This window comes from Lygodium microphyllum, chromosome 24, assembly GCF_053477565.2.
Source record: "Lygodium microphyllum isolate KBCC chromosome 24, Lygodium_microphyllum_v1.1.10, whole genome shotgun sequence".
NCBI classification, from domain to species: Eukaryota; Viridiplantae; Streptophyta; class Polypodiopsida; order Schizaeales; family Lygodiaceae; genus Lygodium; species Lygodium microphyllum.
The window spans coordinates 38,087,067-38,112,411 of NC_141158.1; the positions used below are offsets into that span (position 1 = coordinate 38,087,067).

Consider the following 25,345-nt stretch of genomic DNA (forward strand, 5'->3'; position numbering starts at 1 on the left):
ACATTTGCCTTGATCCTGAAATGTGAGGTTCTTGATTCACAGATAAGAATTTAGTACACTCTGATCTGTGAAATCTAAATAGATCCTGAATATGGATGCAGCAATTATTGATAGCATCAAGAAACCTGGAGTTTTTTACAAATGGATATCGCTACGTCATTCAAGTTTTACCTGCTGCTGTTGTTGCCCCAATGTACTTCTCAGGGAAAATTGAGTTTGGTGTTATTAATCAGTCCTATTCTGCCTTCAACCATATCTTGTCAGATTTTTCCATAATTGTATATCAATTCCAAGCGTTGAGTGCCTTCTCTGCTGTCATTGATCGCCTGGGTGAGCCAGTTTTGTCCTAAGCGGACTGCTTACAATTGAAGGAAATTAGTATATGTTTCTCTTGACATTTGGAATGAAGTTTTCTATCAATAAGTCATCTTGCCCTTTATTTCAACTTTTCTTGTTTAAACCATGGCTTTTAAGGGTATTGGTATTGTTTTAAATGTCTTAAACTGCTACTTTGCAGGTGAATTCAATGACCTTCTAGACCAGCAAAATTTGGAAGCAACTGTGAATGGCGGGTTTCAGGATGTGGAGATGAGTAGACCAGTGATTGAAGTTACTGATGCACAATCCCTCCAAGATTGCTCCTCTGTCTCTGATTACTTTTTGCTCAAGTTAGAGAATCTTACTTTGCAAACACCACAGTATTCTATGACCTTGATTGAGGGGTTGACATTGACGGTTCGCAAAGGGGAAAATCTGCTGGTGGGTGTCTGTATTCTTGACACAGTTGATTTAGAAAATGAGCATAACAGAACATTAATGACCTGTAGCTTCCTTCTTTTGCAAAATGTGTAGAGGTTAACTTTATTTATTCTAACTGATCTCACAAGCAGCAATGTGCTCTTTGTACAGGTCATGGGTGCAAGTGGAGGTGGGAAAACCTCTTTGCTTCGAGCCATTGCTGGACTTTGGAGGTCAGGCACAGGCAAAATTACACGACATATTCATCCTGCCAGTAGGGAGAGTAATGGAGCTGTTTTTGAGTCTGATAAGGGTGATGGTGCAATTGAAGCTCATCTTCATGATAGACTGGAAGTGAAGAACCTTGCTGACATCTTTGATAAGACAGAACCGGTCTTGGGATCTGGAGAGGGATCAACTACTGACTCTCTCAAAGAAGGGAGAATTTTTTTCCTGCCACAAAGGCCTTACATGGTCCTTGGTACTTTGCGTCAACAGCTTCTTTACCCAACATGGCGAGATGGTACCAAGGTGGATGCACCAGTAAAGAGAGATGGTATGAAAGATGTGTATGTGTTACATTACCAAATTTACTGAGGCTTTTTTAGGTTTTGCTAGCAAAGATAAAATTTTAACATGTGCTCTGGTGATACATGGTGACTTGGTACAGGGTGTTCTAGACATTAATAAGACTTCCTGTTTCATGTGGAAATTCTGTTGTCCTTTTTCTCGTCCTTCGGCTATCAGTCCATGTCATAATAGGAAAGCTAGGAGCTCTTGTACACATATGTGAATCTACTTTCTTGTTGATTACTCATTTTATCAGTGACAAGACATACCATGGGTTAATTTTAATCACTGGCTACAAACTTTCTCTTGGTGAGGAGGTTGGATTGGTTTGAGACACTCTCTTTTATAGTGGCTAGGTTCATTGTAGTGGAAATACCTTTGAATGCCATTATTTTGATTTAATGGAATGAAGGTATTGGTTGTTTTAACCTTGTCCTTCTTCCTTGCATCAATTTTTTGTTTCCATTGCACTCTTTTTATATAGCCATGGGGTTCTTTGGCGGGTGATCTTTCACCCTAATATCTTGCATTTCCTTGGTTTTACTTGGAGACTAAGCATTTTAGCTCTTATCAGGTCATTTTTCCCTTAGTAGAGGTTAATATGGATTTCTTTATTTTTTCTCTCTTTGTTAGGTGGTTCTACAAAATTGAGTCTTAACTTTTTATATATACCAGATTTGGGATGAAGAGAAGCATGTCTTAAGGAGGGAACATATCTTTGGCAGCATGTATCCCTCGGTTTATGGGATCACAGTTATCTTCTTGTAGATAGGCATTTCTTTTCATTTGTATTTGGTATGGCATGAGAGAGAGAGAGAGAGAGAGAGAGAGAGAGAGAGAGAGAGAGGATCGAAGCTCAGCTGAGAGTGTAGTAGATGGTGTGGAGAGTGAAGCACGACACCCAATGCAATAGATTGAAAGAGTGTGACCTGAAAGTACAAAGTACAACCCTTAAACCTGAGGATTGTAGGGGGTGTTAACACCCGAACACGATAAGTGCCCGTAAGTGTGTGACATAAGCACATACGAAAGAAGACAATAAGTCTGGGGGCAAAAACCTATCGTACCAAGGGTAAAAAGTTCCCTAGTGTCCTACTGATCACCGACACTCCTCTATGAGTGTAGGCATGGGTGAAACCCAACAAACCCCCCTGGAGTGAAGAGTAATCAAAAGTACAAGGATCTTCCGCCACCAAAGGAGATCAAATTTAAAGCATTGCGAAATGCTTCAAATTTGTCATGAGGAAGAGCTTTGGTGAAGATGTTTGCCACATTACTGGTGCTAGGACAATAGACAAGGCTGATATCACTTGTATGTATCCTCTCTCTAACAAAGTGATAATGTATCTCAATGTGTTTCGTGTGTGCATGAAACACTGGGTTCCGTGCCACTGCAATGGCACTTTGATTGTTAGTGAACAATGGAGCAGGCTCCGTAACAGACATATCTAGATCAGCTAGCAAATGTCTAATCCATACACATTCAACTGTGATAGTGAAAGATGCCTTGTATTCACATGACGATGTGGCAACAATGGATTGTTTCTTGCTAAGCCAAGATATGCAAGATGAGCCAAGAAAGAAACAATTGCCACTAGTGGAGTGATATGAATCATAATCACCAGCCCAATCAGAATCACTGTAAGCATGTAACTGCAGTGGTCCCCCCTTGGCATAAAACAATCCAAGAGATCTAGTATCCTGCAAGTAACGAAAGACGCGCTTAACAGCTTGCCAATGTGACATGCATGGCTGATACATATATTTGCTCAGGGTTGAAATTGCAAACTATATGTCCGGCCTAGTGTTGCATAGATAAATAAGACATCCAATTGTTGGAGCATGTGTGTATATCAAACAAATCACTGTCATCATGTAATGACAGCTTTAGTCTAGGTTCCATTGGTATACAGACTCGCTTGCAATCTTGTAAGCCAAACTTTTCAAGAAGTTTACCAATGTATCTTGACTATGATAAACCAACATCTCTAGCATCATGTATAAACTGAATGCCCAAGTAATAATGCAAAGATCCCAAGTGTAACATTTCAAAAGTTTGCTACAAATTTTATTTGAATGTTGAAATCTGATCAGCATGTGTCCTTGTAAGAAAAAGATCATCAACATATGGACAAATGATCAGCATGGATCCTCCCTCTTTATATACATAAAGGGTAGACTTAGATGAGTTGTTTGTAAACCCTTGGCTGAGTAAAAAGGCATTAATCTTTGCATACCAAGCTCTAGGAGCTTGTTTCAAACCATATAAATCCTTTTTCAGCTTGCAAACCAAGTTCGGATTCCTCAACTGCAAAACCAATGGGCTGTTGTACATAAACTTCTTCATGAAGTTTCCCATGTAAAAATGCAATTTTAATATCTAACTCATGCACAGTCCATCCATAATGGGCAGCCAAAGTAATCATAGACTTGATGGTAGTCATTCGGGAGGTAGGAGCAAATGTCTCCTCATAGTGAATGCATTTCTTCTCTGCATATCCTTTGGCTATAAGCTTGCCTTATATTTGTCAATGGATCCATCTTCATTCGGTTTTAGCTTGTAGACCCATTTTGTTCCAATGGCTTTCTTCCCAAAGGGCAAAGACACTAAATACCGTGTTTGATTCTTAGTGATAGAATCCAATTTAGCTTGCATTGTTGCCATCCAATGCATATTTTATTGTGTATCCTCAAAACATTCAGGCTCCTCATCATCAACTGTACTTGCTGCCATAACAAACTCCATGGTATGTGCAATATCATGCATACAAGCTTGCCTTCTAGTACAACCAGCCATGGGTGCATCCATTTGACTATCTTTCATAGTCTGTAAATACCATCTAGGCATCTGTCTTGCCTCCTGACTGTGCATAAGCTCTTGCTGAATTTCAGTTTCAGCACTTTGCTTAATATTCAGATCAGCCAATGGCTGATTTCTTGCATTTTCTAATGGAGCAATTGGTTGAACATTAAGTTCACTTGTTGAAACTCTAGCTGAATCACCAAATGAAATGGGCAGCAGCCCTACAAATACATCACGTGCAGCCCGATATGTGTCAAAACCAGCAAGGGACAATTCTGATTTTTCATCAAATAGTACATCTCTACTGACAAACACCGTTTTAGAGACATGATCATAGATTTTGTAGCCTTTGCTTTCACTACTATATCCCACAAAAATGCATTTGACAGCCTTGTTATCCAACTTTTTTTTGAGTACCTGGGGAATGTGTGTATATGAAAGACACCTAAACGTACGAAAGTGCCCAACAGAAGGTTTCCGATTGTTCCATGTCTTAAAAGGTGTAATATTCTTTAATGCTTTGTTGGGGCATTTGTTTAAAACATGGCATGCACACATTACGGCTTCCATCCAAAAACAGTGTGGTAGGCTCTTTGCTTTCAGCATACATCTGGCCATCTCCATGAGTGAGAGATGCTTACTCTCTGTAATCCTATTTTACTGTGGAGTATAGGCAGTTGTGAACTGATGAACAATGCCCTTTTGCTGCAAAAAAGAATTCAGCATAGAGGACATATATTCCCCCCCTCAGTCCGAATGGAGAGTCTTTATTTTATGTTGGGATAAAAGTCCGGTTTAACCTCTGTGTATAGTATACACACATTGTACTTGTGAATGTATCCTTACGTGCCCTAAGTATAAATACATTTTATTCTTTGTGTACCAACACATTGTTGGTACACTCATATTGCATGGTACTTCACTCTCCCTCTCTGACTCTCTTAGTAGCTGTCACACTCTCACGCTCACTCTGCTCGAACTTCTACTACATCCAGCTAAACTTCAACAATTGGTAGTAGAGCCTAGAGTGCACAGTTCCCGAGATCTAATGGGATTAGCCGACAGAGCTAATGACCAACAGACAGTTGGAGTTCCTGGCGACCAGTGTGTCGGGTAGTGGTAGGCGAATAGTCCAGGTGGCAGATCCAACGTGACAGCAGGGACGGCAAGGGACCAAGCGGCAAGCGTGCATGTGGCATCGGGGAGTGACGAGTCACCAACGACCAGGCGCTAGTGGAACGACAAGTTGGGAGATGGGGAGAAACCAATGTGTAGGCGATGCCAGGTAACAGGCGCACGTGGGGAACCAACGATGGGTCAACAGATCCCCTCTCTGGCGGTCATTCCATCATTTTTTAAAAAAAAACAAAAACTTTATTTTCTTTTCAAATCTCTCTGGAAATTCCATCTCTTAACGCGGGTTCACGCACTGGAGCACAGTCCTCAAATTTGTGTGAATTTGGCCCAAAAATTTGGGGCTTTTCGTGGTTCTGATCTCGTCCATACTCGGCAGTGACACTCAGGTCAGAAATTGCAGACATTGCATGTGGTGACCTCAATTAAATTGGGGATTTTTCCAAATTTGTTAGAATTTTACTCTTTTGAGTAAAATTTCTTGACATTGGATCCTAGAAATTTGGGGCTTTTTATGTATTGGCAAAGTTTTGCTCACCTGGGTCAGATTGTTTGATATTTATGCAATTTTAGACCTGAAATTTTGGGGGTTTATGCAGAATTTGGTAAATTTCTGCATTTTTGCCCATGTGGTGGTTGGTTCATGTACAAACAACAGAGATTTATTTTTGGTTTAGGAAGAGCAATAATGTGTTTGCTGGTTCAGCTTGTGCTTTTGCAGTTCAGGGGCATTTACTCGTGTTTGCGATAAAATGGCTGCAACTTCTTCCAATTCATACATCAAGAGTTTGATGGAAATCAAACGGTTTGATGGAAGTCAAACGGTTTGATGGTTATGGCTTTGACCTTTGGAAAGATCGTATGCAGGGCATTTTGTTCCTAAAGGATTGTGAGGATACTTTGCAGGAAAATAAACCCGCACTAATGTCTGATGCAGATTGGGCGAGAGTAAACAAAAAGGTTGTGGCTTACATTAAGATGGGTGTCACTGATGACATTTTGACAGACATCAAGGGTTTAGATACAGGTTATGCAATATGGATGAAAAGTTGAGAACTACCTATGAAATCACCACACCTGTTAATTAGGTGTATTTAATGCATAAGTTGGTGAATATGCGATTGGATGAGTCAAAGCCTGTAGCTGAGTACTTGAGTGCATTTACAAGGATTCTAAATCAGCTCAAAGATGCAAATTTGGACTTTGATGATAAGTTGAGGGCGATCTTTTTGATCATGACACTGCTTGAATCTTGGGAGACCTTGGTGGTTTCATTGAGCAATAATCCCAATCTCTCATATGATGGGGTGAGGGGTTTTATCTTGAATAAAGAAATTAGACGTATGTCGAGTGGAGAAGGCAGCAACTCAGCCTATAATGTAAGAGGCAGGGCTGAAAAGAAAAATGCAAATGCAAGACACAGAAATAGGAGCAAGAGCAAAGGAAACGAAAAGAGTGACATTACTTGCTATCACTGTGGTCGGAAGGAGCACAAGAAACCTAATTGCAAGTATTATATGAAGGAACAAGAGAGAAAGAAAAATGTAGGAGATAAAAAGGAGGAGGATAAGATAGATGCATTTGAGGCAACCAAAGGCAAGGAAAAGGCCAATGTGGCCTCTAGTGTGGTCATAGAGGAGCTTTCAGATACAGAGGCTGATGTATTATGTGCAATTGATTATGATGCCCTTGTATGTTACATGTAGGATATGCAGATTAGCAAGGCTGATTGATTGATGCACTTTTGTCAGTTGATGATGGTGTAACTTAAACTTGGATTGTAGACTTTGGTGCCTCTTTCCATGTAACTTTTTACTTGGAGTATTTTGCTATGTTCAATGCAGGCAGTTATGGAAAGGTGTATCTTGGAAATAACCATGCTTGTAGCATTGATGGGATTGGCACTGTACACTTGTCTCTAGACAATGAACAAGAGCTTGTGTTGAAAGATGTCAGATATGTGCCTGGCATTAAAAAGAGTTTACTATCTGTTGGTCAGCTTGACTAGCATGGTTACAATACACTGTTTGGTGGTGGTTTGTGGAAAGTGAAAAAGGGTTTCATGCTGATTGCAAAAGGAACCAAGAAGGCCACTTTGTATTGTTTGCATTGTAAAGCCTTGAATGGCAAGTTTCTTGTAGTTGCTGAAATTTGCAGCCACTTGGACTTATGGCATTAAGAGATTAGACCATATGAGCCAAAAAGGACTTGATGTCCTTATCCCTCTGAAGAGGGTTGATGGAAAAGGCTCTAAACTTGACTTTTGTAATGAGTGTCAGTTTGAAAAGTAAATAAAAATTCCTTTTACGCTAGTGTCTCTCGTAAGTCCAATGTCTTGGACTTAGTGCATTTTAATGTATGTAGTATGCCCGTGAAATCGTTGGGTAGTGCTGCATATTTTTTCTCCTTTTTTGATGATTGTTCCAAGAAGATTTGGGTATACTTGTTGAAAAAGAAAAGTGAAGTGTTTGTTGTTTTTAAAACTTTTCATGCATTTGTGACCACTTAGATAGGTAGAAAGGTGAAATGCTTGAGAACTGATAATGGGGGTGAGTTCATATCAACTGAATTCAAGTCCTTTTGTGACTTGCATGGAATTAAGAGGGAGCTTACAACCCCTTACAACCCTTCTTCAAATGGGGCGGTTGAAAGATATAATAGGAATTTATGTGAAAGAGTACATTGTATGCTGTCTGCTGCTAATCTCCCCCTCTGAATTTTTAGGAGAGGCACTTAAAACCGCGGTTCACATTTGCGACCGCTCTCCAAACAGGTCCTTAAATAATGGTATCCCTAAGGAGGCTTGGTCTGGCAAATCAGCCTCATATGACCATTTACGATTATTTGGCATTGATGCATTTGTGCATGTTAGAGACCAGCTGAGGAACAAACTTGACCCAAAATCCACCAAAGGCATTTTCATGGGCTATGGTGATGAGGGTGAATTTGGCTACAGAGTGTGGTAACCTCAGTCCAAGAAAATTATTCACAACCGTAATGTTGTGTTTAATGAGGCAAAATTGTTGAAAGGTACTTTAGCCTCTAATGAAGATATGAAAAAGGTCAAATTTGAGAGTTTGTAGCCACCTATTACTTCAGAAAATGAGCCTTATGGTGCTGTACCACAGGCTGAAATTGATAATCAGCTTGTTATTTTTGAGCAAGATAATGGACAGCAAATAGGAGCACAAGGAAGTCATGGACAGCAAGATAGGCTTGCTGATTATGAAAATGTAGGTGCTGGTAATGAAAATAAAGGTGTTGTACAGCATGAACAGCATGCTGAAAATGGCTTACAACAGCCAATAAATGCTGAAAATAATATACCTTCAGATGTAGACCCAATTCTTGAAAAATGTTGATCATTGGGTACGTAGGTCTACACGCATAAGAAGGCAACCACATAGGTTTGATCCCTCCTTGCATTATGTGATGCTTATAGATGAGGGTGAGCCTCTTACATACAAAGAGGCCAAGTCATGTGAGTTCAGTAGTAAGTGGGAGCTAGCTATGTAGGAAGAGATTAAATCTCTATATGCAAATGATACTTGGGATCTTGTGTCATTGCCCAAAGGAAGGAAGCCTCTTCCAAACAAATGGGTGTACAAAGTAAAGAGAGTTGATGGGAAACCCAAGTACAAGGCAAGACTGGTTGCCGAAGGGTATGCACAGAAGGAAGGGATTGACTTCCAAGAGGTCTTTTCACCTGTTGTGAAAATGACCACTCTATGTGTGCTTTTTGCTCTCACTGTTGTAATGGACTTAGAGCTGTACCAAATGGATGTAAAAACAACTTTCTTGCATGGTGACATTGATGAGAAAACTTACATGAAACAACCCAAGGGCTTTGTAGTTCTTGGAAAAGAGCAGATGGTGTGTAAACTAAAACGCAGCCTGTATGGGCTGAAGCAAGCACCACGGTAGTGGTACAAAAAGCTTGACACTTTTATGCTATCTCATGAGTTTACACGCAGCCATGCAGATCATTGTTTGTACATGAAAAAGGATACAGATGACAGCCCCATCCTACTTGTGTTGTATGTGGATGATATGTCGCTAGCTGGGAAAAGAAAGACTAGCTTGGATGCTCTAAAAAATCAGCTGAAATCAGCCTTCTTCACGAAAGATTTGGGGAATGCAGAAATTGTTGTTTTTATCCCAAGAAAAGTACATTAAAAAGGTATTGGATAGATTTAACATGGCTGAAGCTAAACCTTTTGGGGTACCCTTACCTCTTTATCTTAAGCTTAGTAAAGCTAACAGCCCAAAAGATGACATGGAAGCAAATGCTATGAAGGGAGTCCCTTATGCATGAGCATGTGGCTCTCTTATGTATGCTATGGTTGCTACTCGTCTAGACATTGCTCATGTTGTGGGAGTTGTTAGCAGGTTTATGTCAAATCCTAGAATAACACATTGGTAGGCTGTGAAATGTATTCTTCGATACCTAAACGGTACACGAAGAAAGTGTATTTGCTATGGGCACGGTGCACTTAGTTTGCAAGGTTATTGTGATGCAGACATGGCAGGTGACTTGGACACTCGTAGGTCCACTAGCGGGTATGTCTTTACAGTTGCTAGTAGGGCTGTTTCTTGGTGTTTCAGGTTACAGAACATCGTTGCACTGAGTACCATTGAAGCTGAATACATATCAGCTACTGAAGCTTCTAAGGAAGCTACATGGTTGAGTAGACTTATAGAGGATCTTGGCATGTCTATGGGTATTGCAGGTTTGGGATGTGATAGCTAGAGTGATGTGTATCTGGCTAAGAATTCCATGTATCATTCACGCACAAAGCATATAGATGTGCGATATCACTTTATTAAACAGATTTTGGAAGATGGTCAAATCACATTGACCAAGATCAAAACACAGGACAACCTTGCAGATGTTCTCACTAAAAGTCTAAGCAAAGCTCAACATGAGCATTGCATCCGACTAGTGGGAGTTGGTTAGAGGTTCACCTTGGACCTTTAAGTGGGAGGTTGCTGGGATAAAGGCCCGATTTTACCTCCGTGTATAGTATACACACATTGTACATGTGAATGCATCCTTACGTGCCCTAAGTATAAATACATTTTATTCTTTGTGTACCAACACATTGTTGGTACACTCATATCGCATCGTCCTTCGCTCTTTCTCTCTGACTCTCTCAATAGGCATCGCCCTCTCACGCCCACTCTGCTCAAACTTTTGCTGCATCCAATTGAGCTTCAACAATTTTACAACCAGATTAGTTCTCAACAAGTGCTACAAAAGCCAAGAATGCATCATACACTTTTGACTTTTTCACTAAAGAATAGACCCAACAGAAGCGAGTAAAGTCATTAATAAAAGTCACAAAATAGTAACATCCACCCAATGACTTTGTCTGCATAGGCCCAGATACATCTAAATGCACTATTTGTAATTTGGCTGTGGCTCTAAAAGCAACATCACAGGGAAACGAAAACCGATGCATTTTTCCCAAAATACATCCTTCGCACAAGTGCTCAGGAGGTCTCTCCAGAAGAGGTAATCCATCTAGCATTTGTGTACGCTATAAGAGCATTAAGCTACCATAGTTCACATGCCACATCCAAGCATGCCATAACTCTGCCTGTATCATAGCAGGAGTAAGAGTGGATGCCAAGTATATTGACTGATCAATTAAAAGAGCATCCAACTCATATAACCCATAAGATAAAGTGCATGTCAAGACCAAAGGCATGTGTTCCTTGTCTCTCACCATACATCTGTCATCATCAAAGGTAACCTGCAATCCACAACGTGCCAAAGAAGAAATAGAGAACATATTCTTCTTTATACCTAGCACAAACAAAGCATCCTGTAGGCGGAGAATAGAGCCGTCAATGGCTGTGAGCACAATCTCCCCAATACCTCTAATAGGGTATGATGCATTGTTGTCACACTGTACAGACTTGCCAACTGGAGCTGCACCAATAGAAGAAAATAAATCCTTGCGAGATGTGATGTGCTTAGAAGCACCACTGTTAAAAAACCAAGTGTTTGCATCCTCAGTAGAGCTAAACGCTCAATCAGCCCAAGAAGTGTCATAACTGCGTGTGTAAAAGCAATTGTCCCCGTCTGCAACAAAGGACGCTGACTCAGTAACAGTGGAAGGAGCATCAAAAACTGACATTCCTGACTCCTTTTTCTTCTCCTTGGCGATACGCTTTCTACACTTAGTGATGTAGTGGCCTGGCTTCTTGCAATAATGGCATTTTCCCTTCTTGGTTTGCGTGCCCCCTTGTTTTTTACTTCCATGTGAGCTACTTGAAGTCCTAGAGCTTTGTGAAGCATTCTTAACTTGGTTGCCTTTGCCCTTCTGTCTAGCCATAAAAGCCTGCTCACAAGCTATGACATCCATACCACTATTTCTTCTTGTTTGCTTCTCCTCTAGAAGCAAATTGACTAATTGAAGAAAGGAAATAGACTGTGGGGCAATCCTCATTGTGAGGTTTAGGGTAGTATGAAAAGCCAAGTACGAAGGAGGTAATGAGTTCAATGTAGTAGATATCAGCTGTGCATCTAAATAGTACTCATCGACATCCATAAGTTGCTCACGCAAGTCCTGAATTTTGTTCAAGTGATCATGCATGGAATCTCTCTCATCCATTTTCAATGTCTCAAGCTCTTTCTTCAAACATCAGCTCCAAAGTTAGCCAAGCTTCTCGTGAAGAAGCTGCCAAACGAATGTGGGGGATGATGGACTGTTGAACTGCCAATGCAATCAACGACAAAGCTCGTGCATCCTGTGTGTCCCATGCTTTTTGAGCTGTTGATCTTTGGGGAAGTGGCTGAAGTGGAGCAGGCTGAACAGGCTGAGGTGCCCGTTATCCACATCCTCTTGGAGGAGTAGCAGGAGCTACAACTCCGGGCCTAACTTCTTTGCCATTGACATAGTCCCTAAGGTTTTTCGCAACAAGTACATTCTTTATCACGAAGGACCAAAGTGAGTAATTGTTACCATCCAATCTGTCTTCCTTGAATACATAGGTAAATACATCTCCTCCTTGATTTGCCATGATAATCAATACCAAGAGAAGGCAAAAAAGCAATGTCCAAACTGGAATAACCTGGAAATCTCCAAAATTTCCAGAAATTACAGCAAATAGCTTGCTGCAATTAGTACATTGATGTATACTCTCTCTAAACTAACTAGAATGCATGCAGTCCAAGGTGCATTCACTGTTCAGTAACACTGTATGAGCAAAAGCCCCAAAATTTCTTGTTCCAAAATTGTCCAAACTAGTCTATTTCTCACTAAGATTGTTGTACATGTGCCAATGTGTTTTCAAAATACAAAAGCCCCAAAACTTCTCATAAATTTGCCAAGAAATTTGCATCGACCGTGTCGCAGACACGTACTCAGGGTTTTGTGCCTGCCTGGGCCGAAGCTTTTCTTTCCAGAGGTGAATCTGGAAGAAAAAAGTAAAAAAAAAAAAGTCGACCAAGTACATTACAGATCATAGGACGTGGTGGTAGAGGTTTTGGCTTAGGGGGCATTGCACAAGTGGGCGAAAGTGCAAATGAGCTGCAGGGGTAGTGGCGGGCGACCAGGGTGCAAGACGCAGCGCTCAGGTACAGGCGGGCTGGGTATTGCAGGCATCGTTAGAGGCGGGCGGCTTAGTAGCTGGTCAGGGGTGTCATAATAGGGCACGAAGCAGGAGCATGTGTAGGAGGCGATGATGGCGGCACACCCAGGGTGTGGCGGCTCACGCACAGGCTGTAGTGCGGCTACAGGGTGTCTCAGCTGGCAGAGCTGACCAAAACTTTGACGGATGGTGCTGTGTAGGGCACAGGGGCAAGGCGTCTCTTGCTAGATTGACAACTTTTGATGCACTTGTTAGCTGGTATTGCTAACGAGTAGATAACCAGGTTCAGGCCAGAGCACAGAGAGAAGTTTGAGCCGAACACAGAGAGAAGACTGAGCTGTACTCTGCTTTGATACCAAAAGAGAGAGAGAGAGAGAGAGAGAGAGAGAGAGAGAGAGAGAGAGAGAGAGAGAAGAAAAGAAAGTTATATTAACGTCTACAACAGGCCAAGTTGGCCTATGAGACCAAAATGTTGCATACAAAATGTCAGGGAGATTTCAAAAGTCCCAGTGAAGCAAAAGTTTATGCTATGTTGAACTAAATTGAGTAGGTACAAAATGATATCTAGACTAGATACAATCTAGAGGTACTCCCAGTGCGGTGTGGAACTGCTCCTGGAGTGTTCATCCTAGGATGTCCCGCATGGGTCGGTCTAATATGGAGAGACTAAAGCGGCGGGGCAGGGCCCTCCGATGGTAGCGTAGTATCCTTTGTATCTTTGACATGTGTCTTCTGCGGGGATGGGGGCCGGCGGGGCGTGGGCGCCGGGCTTTGCCTCTCGCTGTGGCTATTTCTAAGGTGGTCCCCCGGGGTTGGGAGGCTGGTTGGGCTGGTGGGGGCTCGGTGGTGGGGAGGGTAGCTGGTATTTGGTAGAATTCTTTGAGTGTACGTTGGTTGGTGGCTCCTTGTCTTTGCTCCATGGTTCGTTGGAGGTGGTCTCTGTGGCGTCGTATTTCCAGTAGAAAGAGCCCCAGGCATCTCTGGTCTTTGAATTCCATCACCTTGGAGAGTGGTCCGAATCCTTCGCTAAATAGGCAGTGGAAGCGTCCCCGGATTTCGCAGTACACTAGGCATCTACAGATATAGTGTTCCTTTGTCTCTAGCTCGAGATGGAAGAGCTGACAAATTTGGTCTTCGAGGGGGAGGGGGTTGGCCCCGTATCTGCCCGTTTCGACCCGTAGTTGGTGTAAGGATGTGTGGATGTGTCTGATGGCACTTCTGACCCTGTGAGACAGGTGTGTGTCCATGTAGCTTGGGCGGGTGATGAAGCCATCCGGGGAGATGTGTAGGAAGTGCTCTCGGTAGAAAGCCTTCTTGGTTCCTAGTTCCGATGTGGGGGTCATCCATGTCCTGGGTGTGTTTGTTTGGATGATATCCATTCTGATGATGCGATTCACCTCCTCTCGGCTGAGCTCCAAGTGTGGGCAGTCTAGGCTGTATTGTAGTGGGGGGAGGTGGTCCATGTGCAGGCCATGGAGCCGTAGCGAGGTCTCTGTTCAGGCATACCAGCACTCAGTGTCCCCTTGTGTTGCTAGCTGTTTGGATGACTCCAGGGCGAGTCTGGGGTACTGGTGCCGGGGCAGGTCCCATATTCGGTGCAAGAAGGTCACGGTCTGGAAGAGGGCCTCAGCCACGAGGGGCGGTGCCCCTAGCTTTGCGCGGATGATCTCGTGTGGTACGGAGGGCTTGCTTCGGATCATCCGTGAGATCATAAGTATTAAGGGTCTCTCCATCTGCTCCCATCCCTCATAGGTGGCCTCCTCCTTAGGCAGTGGCTCATCCTGTGGGGCCCTTTGCGTGTGGTAGAGACTGGACCCCCATATGGGAGCCTCATACAGGAGGGCTGGTGTGACCAAGGTGTCAAAAAGCCAGAGCTTTGTCCGGGGTTCCTGGAACTGTATGCGGGCACATTGGTTCTCCTTTGACCCGAGGGCTGCATAGCCTCGGGTTAGTCTATCTTCTGCTGCTTTTCTTAGGGTAAATCTCGGTCCAAAGAATATAATCCCCAGATAGATGTATCTTTGGACCATGTCCACGGTCTCTCCGCCGTATGTGAAGGGGGGTACCGACCGTCGGAGCCATTGGGTTGACGTATTGAACACCATGACCTTGGTTTTCCCCAGGTTCACAGTTAGGTCTTTGTCTTGGCAGAAGGCCTGTAGTGCGTCCAGTTGGCGCTGTAGCCCTTCGGGTGTCCTAGAGATGAGGACTATGTCGTCCACATATAGTAAGATTGGTATCAGTGTCCCTCCCAGGCTTGATCCCTCCTCGCCTAATCTATCTATGTACTCTGAGATCTCATCAATGTAGAGGCCAAATAGGGTGGGTGAGAGTGGGCATCCCTGCTTGACTCCGATGGTGTTGGTTATCTCCTTTGATAGCCCTCCTGGTGCCCGAACTTGGCCCGTTACCGATTCGTATAGTGCCAGTATTCCCCATCGCATTTCGGTTGGGACCTCCAATTCCTGTAGTCTCTGCGTGAGCCTCGCTCGTGGGACTGTGTCAAAGGCCTTGTGGAAGTCCATGAAGCAGCAGTACACCCGTCTTCCATGTGCTTTGCCCTTCTCTATGATGGCTCTCAGTGTGAGGATATGGTCAAGGGTGCAGAACCCCCTCCTAAACCCTGCTTGTCCTGCCGCTCGATGTCGTTGTTGCTCTGCCCACTTGCTCAGCTCGTGGTCCAGTATGGATCCATAGAGCTTGGCTAGTACATGGCCAACCATGACTGTTCGGTAGTTCGTGGGAACCATGGGGTCTCCGGCCTTCAGGATAGGTATTATGGTGTTGGCTGACCAGCTGGCGGGGAAGCCTTCGCATAGGGCTCTGTTGAACATGTGTGCTAGGAGAGGTGCCAGTATGTCTCTGGCATGGGTCAAATGCTCTGCTACTAGGGCTTCGTGGTCTTGGGCACGGCCATTTTGGAGTCTATCAATGGCGTCCCGAACCCGCTCTGTGCTGAAGAATGTGGATGATCCAGGTCTGCTCCTTGGGGGCTGGGGTAGCCAGGGCTGCTTGGGTACTTGGTATAGTGAGGTTGCATATGCGTGCCAAGTGTCCGGGGAGGTGATGGGCATCTGGGCTCGGGGTTCCTGAAACGCCTTCCATGCCTCTTTGTTGTCCTGTCCTAAGAATAGCTGGTAGAATTCGTGTTCCACTTTGGAGAGGTAGGCTCGTTTCTTCTGCTGTACTAGACGACGGAAGATCAAGCGTGCCTGTTTATGCATGCCTGTTTCTTCCACATTCTTGTTCGGAGGGGTGGAGTGGGTGGATGTGTGGGGAAAGTATTCGGCAGCCGAGGTGTGTAGTGTGCTCGCCAACTGTGCTGTGACCTCCTCCAGGGGTGCGTGGGGGTCCATTTCCTGCAGGCTCCAGTAGAGATGGTCGGAGTATGTGCTCGCAGTTAGCCTGGTAAAGTGGTACCTGGGGAATCTTGGGGAGTTGCTTGCTAGGGGGGCTAGGTTATACCTACAGGTTATGTCAAATTGCAGGTAGGCATGGTCGGCAGCCACTGCGAGTGGGCGAGGTAATATTTTAAAGGACTGGATGTCGGGGATAAGTGATAGAGCGCCGAGGATATAGTCCACTGTGCTTGCTCCCAGTTTCTGTGTGGGTGCTCCATTTGCCCCCCGTCCGATGCAATTGGCCGTGTGCTTGTGTGGGAAGCATGTGAGGACATCCGACCCGGGCCATCTGTCGAGACTGTTGAGGATGGTTAGTCTGTGTGCCCCCCCAACGCCAGTAGGTGTTCACCATATTCGGTGCATTCAGCTGTGTCCTGTGATGCCCGGTTGAGTCCTATCTCCTTCAGTGCGATCTCTTTGTACATGTGGTCTTCGTTCTCGAAGAAGGGGGTCTGCCTCTGTGCTGTGCGTGCGTTGAAGTCTCCGGCCAACATGACATCCCCCAAGCTGGAGTAGTGCATGATATCCTCGTACAGTGGTAGGTATGGTGACTCGCCCTTCGGTGATGCGTATGGGGAGTGTGCTGGTGGGAAATAGCACACCGCCATGTATATGTCTCGGGGGCGATCTGTGTGTATCTGGATCCACATCAACCGGGCTTCCTCATCTTTCCGCATGACTTGCACCATGGGCTGTAACTCCTCCCTATACAACACAGCCACCCCTCGGGACCTCCGGTCCCTCCTTTTGTTCGGGCTCTAGGGCGGCATGCTGTCTCCCATCTATATCCCCTCACTTCTGGTAAGTAGGTGCCTGGGCTTTGGTGGGTTTTTGTGTAGAGGACGATGTCGTTGCCGGTGAAGGTCTCCTGGAATAATCCTGCATCTTTTTTCATAGCTCTGTTGCAGTTCCACATTGCAAACCTCAGGTGGGTCTCATAGGCCGCGCCCCGTCATTGCCGTTTATTTGTGATGATGACACGACGATCTCTGTATATTGCCCATTTTCCCGCTTTGCGAGCCTCTAGGATTTGTGGCATGCATTCTTTACGGTGTGCCACCTGTGCGGGTGTGAGGTCATCCTCTAGGTAGACTTTTTCCCCTTTTAGAGTTGTCCTTTTAGAGAGGAAGGTTCGTCTGGATTCTAAGTTGGCAAATTTGAGGATAAGAGGCCTTCCCTTGGTGAGGTCTTTCCCTACGCGCCATGCATTCTCCACTATTTGAGGGTCCTCTACTCCCAGCTTTTCACATATCTGCTTGGCGTCTGCCAGGGGGCTATCCCCTTCCTTCCATCCGACCACTTGGATGTGGAGCGCTCTAAGCTTTCTCCTTTTCTCCTCCTCCAGTGCTGCATGCAATAAACAGTGTTGAGAGTGAAGCACGACACCCAATGCAGTAGACTGAAAGAGTGTGATCTGAAAGTACAAAGTACAACCCTTAAACCTTAGGGTTGTAGGGGGTGTTCACACCCGAACGCGATAAGTGCCCGTAAGTGTGTGACATAAGCACATACGAAAGAAAACAATAAGTGTGGGGGGAAAACCTCTCGTACCGAGAGTAAAAAGTGCCCAGTGTCTTACTGATCTCTGACACTTCTCTGTGAGTGTAGGCGTAAGTGAAACCCAACATGGCACACATGTCATTGTGATCGTTTTGGTCTTATCATTATTTCAAAAGGCATTTGGTACACCTTTTTAATTGTAAAATTGCTCTAAGATGTTTGATATACACATTTCTGATTTGTTTGGTATGTCTTGAGGGCTTCAATATACTCACTACATATGCTAGTTTTTGGTCCCAAAGTCTTTTCTTTGTGTGTCTCCCTTGTTGGCTCCACACTTGTAGCGACATGGTTTTTGCAATTGCAAATACTTTCCAAATTAAGCAAGTTGGTGTATTGTCTCATACATCTTTGATGCATTTAGAAAGACTTTATGATGAGCGAAATTTTAGAGTGATCATTTCACAGGTTCAGTTGCGCCCAAATCCTAATTCACAGGCAGCTCTTCTTGAGCATTGGGTGACCTACTTCTTGAGCCATCCCACCTTTTTGTCTATAAAAAGAGGGTGTACGACCGCATTCTTAACCATTGTATTCTTTGATTCTCATAATGGGTTCCTTTACCATCACAGTTTGTGCATTGTCTGTTTAATTATTTTATTGTGTTGTATTGCTCTTGTTACTGATCCATGTGGTTCCTTGTGCGTTATGCTTGTGTTCACTTGCAATTGGTTTCCCTATGTCCAACTGTGACATCCTCCAACATGCTTTGTGGCTGTGTTTTTTGCTGTGTGCTCATTGGGAGGTGGCTACATTTTGATTGTAATTGGTGTCTGTTGCCCATGTGGCATTGCGTCTTGATTGTCATTGACAGCTGATGTCACCCCGCTATGCCACATGCTGCTGCAACTTGTCACTGCCTGATTCCTGTTGACATCTGATCGAACAGACCATTTGGTGCGGTGAAAATGTCCAATTGTAGAGTCCTTTCTGGAGGTTGTCCATGTGGACGCCTGCACTTTGTGCCCACTGATTGGCTGGGGGAACATTCTACAGATCTGGGTAGACATTCCTAGACATTCTACAGATCTGGGCATTGGTCTCACCTTGAAAGAGATTGAGATGTCAAAGACATTTTTCTACCTGATGTGCATGGCAATCAAGGTTGAGCTTGTTGGAGCATGAGTTCATTGGAGGTCTAAATCTTCTCTCATGTTGGGCCTATAGATGGATGTAGTGAACATATCTTCTTGACTGGAGTAATGTTGACTGTGCTTGCCCTCACATGCTCCAAGCCAAAGAGGTGCAAGTGCAAGGGTGAAGAGAGGGCATGCTGATGCTCTTTCATGTTCGGTGGATTTGATGCTTTTAGAGAATGGACACTTCTTGGACAGGCGGGCAGGCAGCATGGGCAGGGCAGACACGAGTTTTAGGCAGGGCAGCACCATTGTAGGCAGCAGCAGGCATGTCGGGCAGCATGGGGGCAGTTAGATTGCAGGCAGGCGATGGGCAGCAGGGCAGGCCCGATAAGGGCAGGATGAACTGCCACGTTGTAGTTTGGCCAACCTGCTCCTTGTTGAGTCCCCATTTCTACCTACAAACTAGATTCTTGCAAGGAATCAAGATATGAATGACAGATGAGCTCACACTCACTCAGCTCAAGAACAGAAAACAAGAATTGGCCAAAGTACACAAGGCTTGAAGTTAGAGAATGGACACCTCTTGGATGGGCAGGCAGGCTGGACAGGCAGCGTGGAAAGGGAAGACGCCAGTTTTAGGGAGGTCAGCACCATTGTGGGCAGCAGCAGGCATGCTGGGTAGCATGGGGGTGGGTAGATCGCAGGCAGGCAATGGGCAGCAGTGCAGGCCCAATCAGTGCAGGTCAACAGACTGCCACATTGTAGTTTGGCCGACCTGCTCCTTGTTGAGTCCCCATTTCTACCTGCAAACTAGATTCTTGCAAGAAATCAATATATGGATGACAGATGAGCTCACACCCACCCAGCTCAAGAACAGGAATCAAGAATTGGCCAAAGTACTCAAAGCTTGAAGTTGGGCAAAATGGGCAGTTTATAGATGAGGTATAGCCATCATTGCAGAGTTCCAGACATCCAAAGCAGATAGGAAGTGACCATTTAAATGCCTAGATGGATTTTTTAATATATTGCACTCCTGTCCTGTAAGGATAGATTGGTCTGAGTTTAGTTTTACTTTTTATTCTTTCGTTTTCCCAATTGACTATGCCTTTTGGCAACTGAAGTGGAATGTACAAAACTACAAATGATGATTGATGTACTTGATTTGTCCTTCAGGTCAGTTTTGGCCTCCACAGGATGTTAATATAACTTTTTTTCTACTTTCTACTTTCTCTTCTTTGTGTGTTCATCATCTATGATCAGTCTGTGCATATGCTTCTGCATCACTGCACTATGATATGGCATTGGAGCAGTGTTAGGGTCAGTCACACATAAAAAGACCTGAAGAGGAGGATTTGGCATGATACAAAGGCTGCATTTTCAGCGTATGGGTGCGAATGGGAGGGGTGCACATCAACACATGATTGGAGTGAGCAGAAATGCATGCCAATGGAGACCTGTTTGCTGTTTGTCTGTGCAGGAACAACAGTCAAAGCATGAAAAAAGGGTTACGTTTTGAGCCTTTTGGAGCAGATTTGAGTTTTATCGTATAATTCTTTGGGCCGCCAGCAGCAGCAGACCTGAGAAATGCAGCAGCATTATGATGCCTAGATCGGTAGACGGCAGCAAAACAAGTCACTTCCTCGTCTGTTCTGAAAAAGAAAAATCTGGTCATCTTGTTTTTCTTTTGGATCATCAAATCCAGTGCTCAGTTTGCTGTTCACTGTCCTTTAAAAAACAGATGCCATCATTCATACTGTTTTGATTACAACCCTTGCCTTTTTGCCTAGGGCCTATGTCTCCAGCACTATCAATACTTGTTCAAAGGCCTCTAACCCTTAGACAACAGTTTTGGGCCCACACACCATTGAAACTATTGAACTGCAACACCATAGATAACATCCAACCATCATGATGTTCCAAAACATGCCAGGGTCATCAGTTATGCTTCTGTTCTCCTTTCATTTTTGCACTTAGATGCATCATAATGTTACTCTATTACATTGTTTTCAAGAATTATCTTTTGATCATTATTTTTAAACTGCATTTGTTATGGTCTTTTGAAAAAACGAATTGAAATTTGATTAGCAGCCAGAATTGTTAGATTTTTCTATTTCTTGTTCTGTGGGTAGTATTTCTACGAGTATTTTTATGTGCATGACTTTTGTCAACACTAAAAAAGAGGTGTTCCTGGGCTTTGTGATGTATTTCTAGCATGATTACTTATTAAAGCCTAGCAAACTATTATAATTTATGCTTGCCGTAAGCATATCTGGTACTGAATGTTCTTATCCCTTCGTTTCTGAAGCTTGTGCATCCAGGACTATTTTTTTACATGTGGAACCAAAGAAGTTTTCTTCTTTTGATTAACAGGCTGTCTAGAGTGTCTTTGACCTTCTGTTACAGGATCACCCATCAGACTGTAGGCTTTTGTGGCTGGCTTGTTGGCTTGGTGTTGGTTGCTGAATGTTGACCACATACTTTTTCATTTGACTGATTTAGTGTTTTTGGTAATGATCTGCCTGGTTGTGGTTAATGTGATGAATTGAGGTTTACTCCACAATTAATGAGTTGCCCTTGGGTTTTAAAGGAATGCAAAGAGTTCTAGAGTTTGCCATATATTGTTGTAGAATTGAGGACTACAACAATTTTGTCTAACCAGGATCATACTTGACACTTCATCAGATTCTTCAGCATTGCATCACGGGGACATTCAGGACTCTTCTATTCTTCAGGAATCGCCATCTGATGAGATGCTCATTCAGGCTTTACGAGCGGTAAATTTGAGCAATTTGTTAGATCGCTGCAAAGGACTTGATTCTCAGGTTGAATGGTCTAGTGTACTTTCCTTGGGTGAACAACAACGGCTTGCATTTGCTCGGCTGCTGTTAGCACAACCTGCACTAGCACTTTTGGATGAGTCAACAAGTGCTTTGGATGAAGAGAATGAGGTACTGTCATATTTGCTTACATTGACCTCACAACTAGACTAAGCGTGCCAATTTCAGGGTGCTTTTGTAAAATCATAAGCTGCTTTCCAGAAATCTGTTATTGATTTGTAATATCTCATCAATATGAAGTCCAAATAATATAGGGGCAGGAAGGGGCACCCTTCTTTAAGAACTGTCTTGGTAAGAAACTAGAACATTAGGAGAGGATTTTTGAGGTGCTTTGGTAGGAAGTTAGAACATTAGGAGAGGATTTTTGAGGTGCTCTAATTGTCCTATGAGTAACTTATATATGTCCAAATCAAATCCACAATTCAAGCTCCTGTACTGGCACTGTAGTCTGTGGCACCGAGTGTTAAGCTCAGTCAAGTGCAAGAGGGGGGAGTGAAGATATGCTAGGGTTTGCACAGAGAAAACAGAGTCTGCCCAAACATACCTGAAATACAATGAACTCAAATGAGAATGCAAAAAGGGAGAGAAGATTTTGATAATAAATGAATGCTGAAAATGAATGAGTGCAGAAGATGATACAAATATTAAGCAACCATTCACTCTCATTGGAGCACACTGAGGGAGAGTATTGGAGCGTGTTGTCCTCTGCGTATGGATCTTGAGTGCAGCAATATCACCAACACTAATGAATATGAGTAGAATGGGGCTGAGGATTATATCAAACAATAGCCAAGGGCTTGAAAACTGATGTCATGGATGATGAATCTGCTGTTGTGAGGCCGTAGTAACAGAAAATGTGGATCTGAAGATGAGAAACCAGCAGTCGGAAGCAGCTCTTGATTAAAACACAGCATAGTATGCCATATGGCAGGTCGGGACAGGTTAACTGCAGACTGATGAGTAAAAGTAAAAACACAGCTGATAGATGTTGTGGAACAGCTGATGGCTGGTAGGCACTCCAAACAAGCTGACAGCAGTTGGCTCAATGTTTCGATAAGCTGGCAGCAAGGCAGTAGCTCTAGAAGACAGAGCGGCAGCTGTGGTAGGCTTGGCAGCAGCTCTGCTGAGTGTACGGCAGCCACTTATGAGGGTAGATGAGGCAATGATGATGGTAGACTGATGATGGCAGCAACTATGGGATGGAAGACAGATGGTAAGGTAATGATGACGGCTGCAACTGTTGGATGATGGGATGAAAAGTGGTGTGCATGTTGAGTCCCTTTTATGGAACAACTTGGATGCTTAACAAGCGGAGATGTTCAATAACAACTGACACTCATGGGAGCAGACCGAGGAAGAGGACGGGACAATGTTATCCTTTGTGTATGGATCTTGAGTGCAGTAATACAACCAAAAGTGCAGATCTAAAGATGAGAAACCAGTAGTAGGAAGCAATTCTTGATGAAACACAGCATACTATGATACGTGGAGGCCAGGACAGGTTGACTGCAGACTGACCAGTAAAAGTTAAAAATACAGCTCATAGAAGTTATTGAGCAGCTGGTGATGGTTGGTAGGCACTTCAAACAGGCTAACAGCAGTTGGCTGAATGTTTCGACAGGCTGGCAGCAAGGCACAACACTTGCAATGTATAGGTAAGATCTCTAGAAGGCAGGGCAGAAGCTATGGTAGGCTGGCAGCTTAGATAAATGCCATAGTTTGCAGTTTCGATGAGAGCGGAAAGTGTCCCGTAGATGTAGAGCGTGGATGGCAGAGGGGATGGAAAGTGGTGTGCACATTGAGTCCCTTTCATAGGACAAGTTTTGAGCTAGAAGAAGTCAAGAGTGTCATATAATAAAGTAAACAGCCTTTTTGGGGCTATTTAATGGGCCAAAAAATGCAATAAAAATATGATAATTAAAGAGGCCAAAAAAGGGAGATTGAGGAGATGGCTCAGCCTTGACCTAAAAGGTGCCATAGCAAAGAAATTGAGGTTTTAAGTTTTCATAAGCTCCAAGGGCCCAATATATACACAAAATGCAAATGCAAAAGAGCAATGCAAGAGGGGCTTTGGAGATCAATTTTGGGGAAATTCATAACAATTGAAGGTCATTTGGAGCTTTGGACAGTAACAAAAGGTGAATCTCAAGTAGGTGACAACATCTAGGAGAGTGTCAGCAAGTGGATGATTGCTATTTGTGCATTTTCTATGCAAGAAAATTAAAATTCTCTCTCTCTCTCTTTTCGTAATGGATGTTATATTTATAAAGTACTAATCGACAAAAGAGTTACAAAAGTCATGGCAAAGATGCAGAGGAAATTGCCATATGCCAGGGAAGTAAGTCCTCTTGAGGGGCTCCCGAGGGAGTAAGTTAGAGTGTCAAATGAGATCTATCTGCCAATGCAAGAGACCTTTAAGCCTAGCAATATATCCCTGAACATTAAAGGCTGAATCAAAAAGAAAAGCATTCCGAATGGTCCAATTGTGCCAACAGCCCCAGTATCTAAGAAAGTGAAACAAGATCTTCATATGCGACTGTGCTGGTGTGGTGTATTTGGCCTGCGTAAAAACCCAATCAAAAGGGCTTAGCGAGAAACCAACCACTGCTCGCCAAACCGCTAACAAGAGTGACCAGATTTTCTTAGAGAGAGGGCAAGAAATAAATCGATGACGGGCCGATTCCACACTGGTGGTGCAAAAGAAACAAGTGCCATTGGAGATTCGACGCTTGGAAAGGGCTGAAGCAAGAGCAAGACCACCAATCATCACCCTCCAAAGAAAGACCTTGCATTTGAAAAGTGTCTTGTTCAACCAGGCCTCCATCACAGTTACCTTCCACCATGACTGAGATTTATGCAATCCCCATACAGAATTAGCTTTAGTGACCAGCCATTGATGATCTTTAATCAGAAGATGATACACTTGGTTAGCTGAGGCCTTTTTCAAACTTAGCCGGCCTGCAAGGTCCCAGTCGTGCCAAGGACAATCTGAAGCAAGGGCAGGAAAGGGTTGTCTGCTCTGGAGCACCAACAAAAGCTGTCCCCATAAATCACGGTATCCACGAGGGATCTTGAAAACCTCCTGGCTGTACGAAACGATATCAACACATTGCGACTGGCAAGGGTGGCATCTGCAACTGAAGTCAAGCCCAAATGTGCCATGCGGTTAAATTTTGGTCTGAGCTCATGTTTGCCTTCTCAAGAAAGCAATCGTGAGACTGCCAACAATTCCAATTGAAAAGAGTTAGTAGCTAAGCGGTCCTCCGCTGGATGCCACTGAGCCTTCTGGAGAACCAATTTCCAGGAACATACCAAATGAGTAAGTAGGGATGAAGGACTAGAAAACTGAGAGTTTGCATTAAGAACATGCCACCAGGAGCTCCGAATTTGGGTATTACCATGCATAAGCCCGTGATCCTCAAGAAAATAACGGGCTATAAAGACCCACGGGCGATGATCCAAGCACATGGCACGAAAAAGAGACCAACGGAGTGCCAACATATGAGTTTCGGCATTCAAAATAGCCCCACCACCCATACGTTTGGGGGTACATGCATGCGACCAAGAAATCCATGAAATGCCTGCATGCAAGGAGTCCTTCTTCCATAACATGAAATGAATGTA

At 43.8% G+C, this 25,345-nt stretch overlaps 1 protein-coding gene across 1 annotated transcript in view; it reads left to right on the forward strand.

Annotated features, from left to right (window-relative positions):
• Positions 1-25,345, forward strand: part of ABCD2 (ABC transporter family protein) — a 147,523-nt gene that overhangs the window by 90,557 nt on the left and 31,621 nt on the right. The window contains exons 6-9 of the mRNA XM_087665385.1: positions 102-330; positions 518-759; positions 910-1,294; positions 21,567-21,832. Coding sequence (XP_087521511.1) covers positions 102-330; positions 518-759; positions 910-1,294; positions 21,567-21,832 — 1,122 coding nt within the window. The remainder of the gene's footprint in view (positions 1-101; positions 331-517; positions 760-909; positions 1,295-21,566; positions 21,833-25,345) is intronic.